Here is a 5,719-nt window from a genome sequence, read left to right on the forward strand (position 1 = left end):
GCTGCTTTAAATCTACTTTTCAGAGAAGTAAAATATTTTCACTACTTTTTCTGGTAAAGTATCTGAGCAGAAATGACACTATGCTTACTAATGTGAGGGTGCTAGCTGTATGCTTGAGCTTTTAAGGAACTAGGCTTCGGATTTTCTAATGATTTGCAAGTGTCCATTATTTAAGAGAAGTCACGCAGCTGTAAATTGTAATGACCGCCATGGAAAAGGGAGGAGTTTCAGAAAACCTGTGAGCATGGATACCGATGAGGGGCATATGGAGATACTGTTTCGATTGTCAATGTTTAAAGGACTTTATGTCTTAAAATAATCTATTCATATTATTCACTGGTTTCATGCCATACTTGACGTAAAATTACCTACTAAATGAGCCACACAAATTAGCAGTGATTTACGTTCAAATATCCAAAAGCAATTATGTTGGCGAATAAGTTGGTATTTTAGTAAAGTACAGATGTTGATGACAGGGTTAATTTTTGAGGTTACAGATGTGTCATGCTATGAGTTGAAATATGAAGAAGGGAACATAAGAAGAACCCGTATAGTATATGCAGAACATAAAATTACATTGAAGTTATTTGAAAGTTTATCCTGAGCTGTCCTCATGTTCATTCCAGAAGAAAGATGAATGTCCAAAAATTTTGAGCGGTCACTATGTTGAGATATATTTAACAGAGAACATGAAAGATAGTTGCTCAAATGTTCTTGAGTATTTCGAAGCTTTACGTTTCCCCAAACTTTAAATACTGGGAAACTGAGAAATCGTATTTTTGGCCCGAAGCATGTGAACTTCCAAGCTCCTCTTTCCAAATGCAAACACGACTGCGGTGTTCACCCCCCGCCTTCCACTTTTGTGAAAAGCACTCTTGGCATCATTTTAAATCCTTTTGCCTTATTACTCAGTATTAACTAATTAGGCTCAGTCTGATATAAAACGGTACCATCGGGATTAAAAATTATATGCACAAATCAAATATCAAAAGTTCTAAGTTAACAGCATCGTCCCTCTCCCTGGGGAAGCACACCAGGATTAATCAGAATCAGTATTGTCTCCTCCTTTCTTGCTCAGAAACCACAGATGAGGGCAGGCGATTAGTTCTTATTCTGCAAATGAGCACAGTGAAATAACAGTTGTCCTCAGAANTTATATAAGAAATAGAAGATATTTTCAAGCTTATATCTCTTCTTCCATCTTTAGCAAGAGAATCATAAGGTTTCAGGGCTGGAAAGGACCAGCAGATTTGCTTTTTTTTTTTTTTTTACTTACAAGATGGAACATTCTTACCTTGAAACTGAGCATTAAATCCTTTGCGTCGATGGTTACTGTCAGACGTGAAATGGAGTCTTAACCAATTCTTGCTACTGATAACAGGAGAAGGAAGATTCATTCCCGTCAGCCTGGAAAAGAGAACGAAGAAAAAAATCCCCCTTGTAAGCCAACAGAGCAAATGTCCTACATCAAACCCGCTTTTAAAATGGACTACCGACAGTCTTTATTTTCAGATGCTTAAAACAGAGCTCATTTATTAGCTACAGTTAAACTTTGAAGTGATTCAGATAATTTTACCTTTGCCCACACACAAATGCTATATTTATTCTTTATGGAACGAAGGCTTTCACAGCTATTTTACATTTTAATTCTTCTTTATTAAGGATAAATAAATGAGAAGACATTCCTTTGATTTCTTATTTCTTGCCATCGGAACCTCAAACATACTGCATCGTACAAGGAAAAGCAGGAGGCAAAAGGTAAACCCCTGCCGTTCACTATTGGAACACTGAGCAATTGCGTTTCACTGGACGTCGTCTCAAATACATGGCTTTTCATGCTTGACCGCGCGCCGTGTGTCCACTGCTCCCTGCAGAACTCACGGCAGGGGCCGCTCCCACGGAAATGACGAAAGGGAGTGTTTAGGAGGCTGGTAACAAGAACTGTCAAGATGGTCTGAGATGGGGGACGATCATGTTTGAGTAAAGGAGTATATGAAACACAATTAAACCTTTCAAACGTCAGACACAGTCAGTCTCTGGTTAAGCTTATAAAAGATCCGGTCCACTTTACAATGTGTTGCTTAGTTGTCACAAAAAAAGCTAGTGATTTACTTCCTACCCTGAGAAACTTTGGGTCCCACAGAGGAGCCCATGCCTTCTGGGGAGCAGAGCTCGGGCCGTGTGAGGGGCGGTGACACGGCCAGTCCCTGCTGGCGGCATGCCGTTGGTTTGGGATGTGTCAGGCAGGACGATGGGCTGGCTCTGCTGGGTCTACTTGGGGCACTGCACACCTGGGTTGCCTCAGTTTTCCCGTCTGTAAACTGGACTTGAAAACAGTGCCATCAAGGCGTTAACGTAATTACATGGATAGCCCGCAAATGGCCCTAAAGCACGTTCTCCATGTTACTGACAAGTGGCTATGCGTTGTATGGTTAGTTTGCAGCTCAGCTGGCAAATCTATTTTCAAAACGATGCTCACTGGTGTCGGGGCTCTGTAGGAATTTAGCCAGTGGCTCATAGCAGAAACCTGTCTGCCCTTCGCGGGCTGGCCTGTGAGGACCACAGCTGCTTGGCCAAGCTGGAACCTGAGCTCCAGGGACAGGATTTGCCGGGTCCAGACTGTCTCCTACTTCCCGCATCACCTGGAGGAAAAGCAGCATCAAACGAAACATGTCGCCAAGCCTTCTGATGTCAGGGTGTTCAGTTTCTACTTGCAGGTTTAGAAATGTGCAGGATCCATTTAAAGTTAAAAGCCTGCCCCGGACTGTAACCAATGGTAACAGTGTTTATGTCACTGTTTGAAATAATCTTCTGTAAGAGGAAATACACCACTCAGATCTGCCTGTTGGCCCGGATTTATGTAGTACTGACTCGGGGAGTTGGGCACGGCTGGTTCCAAGAAGCATTTCTTCATTCTGATATTTAGTTTGAAGGCTCCCTCCCCACCTTTTTTTCTGGTGAGATTATGTTACAAATTCTGTTAGAAAGATGTCACATACTTCTTTGTCTAATACTGACAATGGCCAAGACAGAAGTGAGTTCTGGATTCAGCCACACACAGTCTATCCAGCTTACCTACTTTCTATTTATTGAAATTTTTATAACTGAAATCCATGTTTACTTTTTGTTGCCTTAAAATTTTATGCATATATATAAAAATTAGATTCCCCTGGAGTGACTCCAATCTCAAATGCTAGATGGAATTGCGTTTCAGCTTCATCAACATCAGCAATGCCCATAAACAGTCCCTTTCTTCACCCCCACATTTTCCAAGCACCTACCCACCAAACATCAGTTTTGCTTTAGTCAACACACTTCTCCTGCAATGGGCCAGTTGGACGATGTTAGGGGTTATGGGTCTCATGGTCTCTGATTCAGCTTTCAGCTCTGCCCCGTGCAAACACAGACCTGAGTTCACTGTGGTAGGGCTCCGATAACACTTTGCTTATGGACACTGAAATTTGCATTTCATGTCATTTTTTCTGGGTAAAAAAAGCATTACTCTTTTTGATGTTCTTTCAGCCACTTAACAAGGTAAGAATCATTCTTAACTTACAGGCCAGATTTGCTTGTGGGCCGTTATGTGCTGACCCTGCTTTCGTATATAGGAGGCACTTTTGAAAACTGCTGGGCAGGGAGATAGCTAGACGACGCATATCAAGTTAACTTCTATAACTGAAGTTCCCAAAAGTGCGTAACTCCTGTACAGGCTCCTCTTACACAGAATCAGAAGCGAGGGCTTTGTAACAGTTACATAAGTCATGCTCCAAGGTCAGAGCCATGCCCTGCAAAGGTATCGCACTCCAGAGTGTGTTCACGTGTGTAGATTTCTTGTGTGAATTAAACAAATATCCACATCTGGTTCTCGGGGGATGTCACAGGAGTTGGCTCTTCTAAATAAGACCTATCTTTGGAATTGTGAGTTTTTCTGTCACTTTCCACCTGGCTGGGGCTACCCTCAGAGCTGTCACTTAACAGGAAGATTATATTATACAGTCAATTGTCCCTTCATTACACACTAATCTAAATAAAATTGATTAACATACAAACCAGTGGTGATATTGTTGATTTACTAAGAACTTGGGTAGTTCAGATAAGTTTTAGAGGTGAAGAACTCAACCGAATACCTTTGTGGTAATGCGCCCAAAGGTGTACACATCCTCATCCTAGAACCTGTGACCGTGTCACCTCACATGGAAAAAGGGACTGTGAAGGTGTGATGAAGTCACACACCTGAGATGAAGAGATTATCCTGGATTGTCAGGTGGTCCCGTGTAATCAAAAAGATCCTTAAAATAAGAGAGGCAGAGGGAGAAAATCCACCCACGGAAGAAGGTCAGAGGGATGCATGTGTGAGCTCCCCCCGTGACTGGTGACCTTGAGATGGAGGAAGGGACCGTGACAATGCCTCTAGAATCTGGGAAAGACGATGAAATGCATTTTCTCCCAGAGCCTCCGGAAAGAAACACTGACCTGCCAACATGTTGCTTTTATTCCTGCAAAACCCCAGTAAGATTCCTGTCGTGTAGAATCACAAGATAAAATATTTGTGTTGGTTTAAGCTATCAGGTTTGTGTTAGTTTGTTGTGGCATCAATGGAAAGCAAGTAGAACCTTTTCATAGATCCACGTCCTACTGTTCATTGCAAAGCAGCCCCGAAAGAGAGGACACATGTTAGAACATGGCATCACCCTCTACCAGCAGGGTTTACATCCTGTCCATAATGATCAGTGGTTGGACGTCTGTCATTGTTGGAGTGAGGTCTTCCAGAAGTCCACTATAGTTCTTAGCGATGTAGCTTTTGTGTCAGCTGCACTGGGTTTTCTTACATAGTTTTATAAATGAGAGGTCAGTTATGGGGCAAGACTGAAAAATGGACATGAACACAGAGCATAAGATAGAAAGCAGACATATTTTGAAGAGAAAAGAGGACATAACGGCAGGGATCAACAAATGTCTGTGTCTTTTGGTTCACAACACGCTGATGCTTTTTATCCTCAGCATATAGAAACAAAGGACAGTGACCTGGTGAAATCATGTGAGTCAAAGATATTTGGACCTCAGGCAGAAGGAGAGAAACAAGAGCTCCTCAGTGAGAATGGCTGGGAAAGGGTCTTCCTGCAGGAATGCCAGATGCGTTTCTTTTCTGGAGCATTTCAAACTAGGTCAGCAAACCCTCAGAGCGGGACAGAGAGCACATCGAGCTGTCCCTGTGGATACGGCTAAAGGAACTGGAAGTTCTTGCTTTTCTTCTCCAGTCTGCCAAATTAAGCAAGCTATCCCATTGGCAAATTCATTTCTTTTAAGGGATTCAACAAGGTTTTGCTTCTGCCAACAGTAAAATTGGATGTGAGACTCATGGGCTCCTTAAAGTTAGGGTGACCTTCTTGGAGCCAAAACTGAACAGGCCAGTGTGTTCCACTTTCTCCAAATAGCTTTCCCATAAATTTTAGGGTTCTATTTATAGCATCATCACTTCTGCCTTCCCTTGACCTCCCTCAACATCACTTTTCTCATACATAATATCAGGGGGTTGAGCACGTCGTTCTAAAACACTACATCTCATTCATTTTACTTGCGTAACTGGAAAAATATAGAGTCAACACATCAAGATAATTTTCCAAAAGGCATTTGGAAATGCTAACTTTTTGAGAGAGCTCTGTTTGAGTACTTCTTCAACATTAAGCCAGATGTCTTATTTCTTTAGAAAATCATAAAT

At 42.0% G+C, this 5,719-nt stretch overlaps 1 protein-coding gene across 1 annotated transcript in view; it reads right to left on the reverse strand.

The window, feature by feature from the left end:
• CSMD1 (CUB and Sushi multiple domains 1) overlaps nt 1-5,719 on the reverse strand; it is a 1,699,370-nt gene that overhangs the window by 644,585 nt on the left and 1,049,066 nt on the right. The window contains exon 6 of the mRNA XM_019652695.1: nt 1,295-1,407. Within this exon, the coding sequence (XP_019508240.1) occupies nt 1,295-1,407 (113 nt within the window). The remainder of the gene's footprint in view (nt 1-1,294; nt 1,408-5,719) is intronic.

Source organism: Hipposideros armiger, unplaced genomic scaffold (assembly GCF_001890085.2).
Source record: "Hipposideros armiger isolate ML-2016 unplaced genomic scaffold, ASM189008v1 scaffold_185, whole genome shotgun sequence".
NCBI classification, from domain to species: domain Eukaryota; kingdom Metazoa; phylum Chordata; class Mammalia; order Chiroptera; family Hipposideridae; genus Hipposideros; species Hipposideros armiger.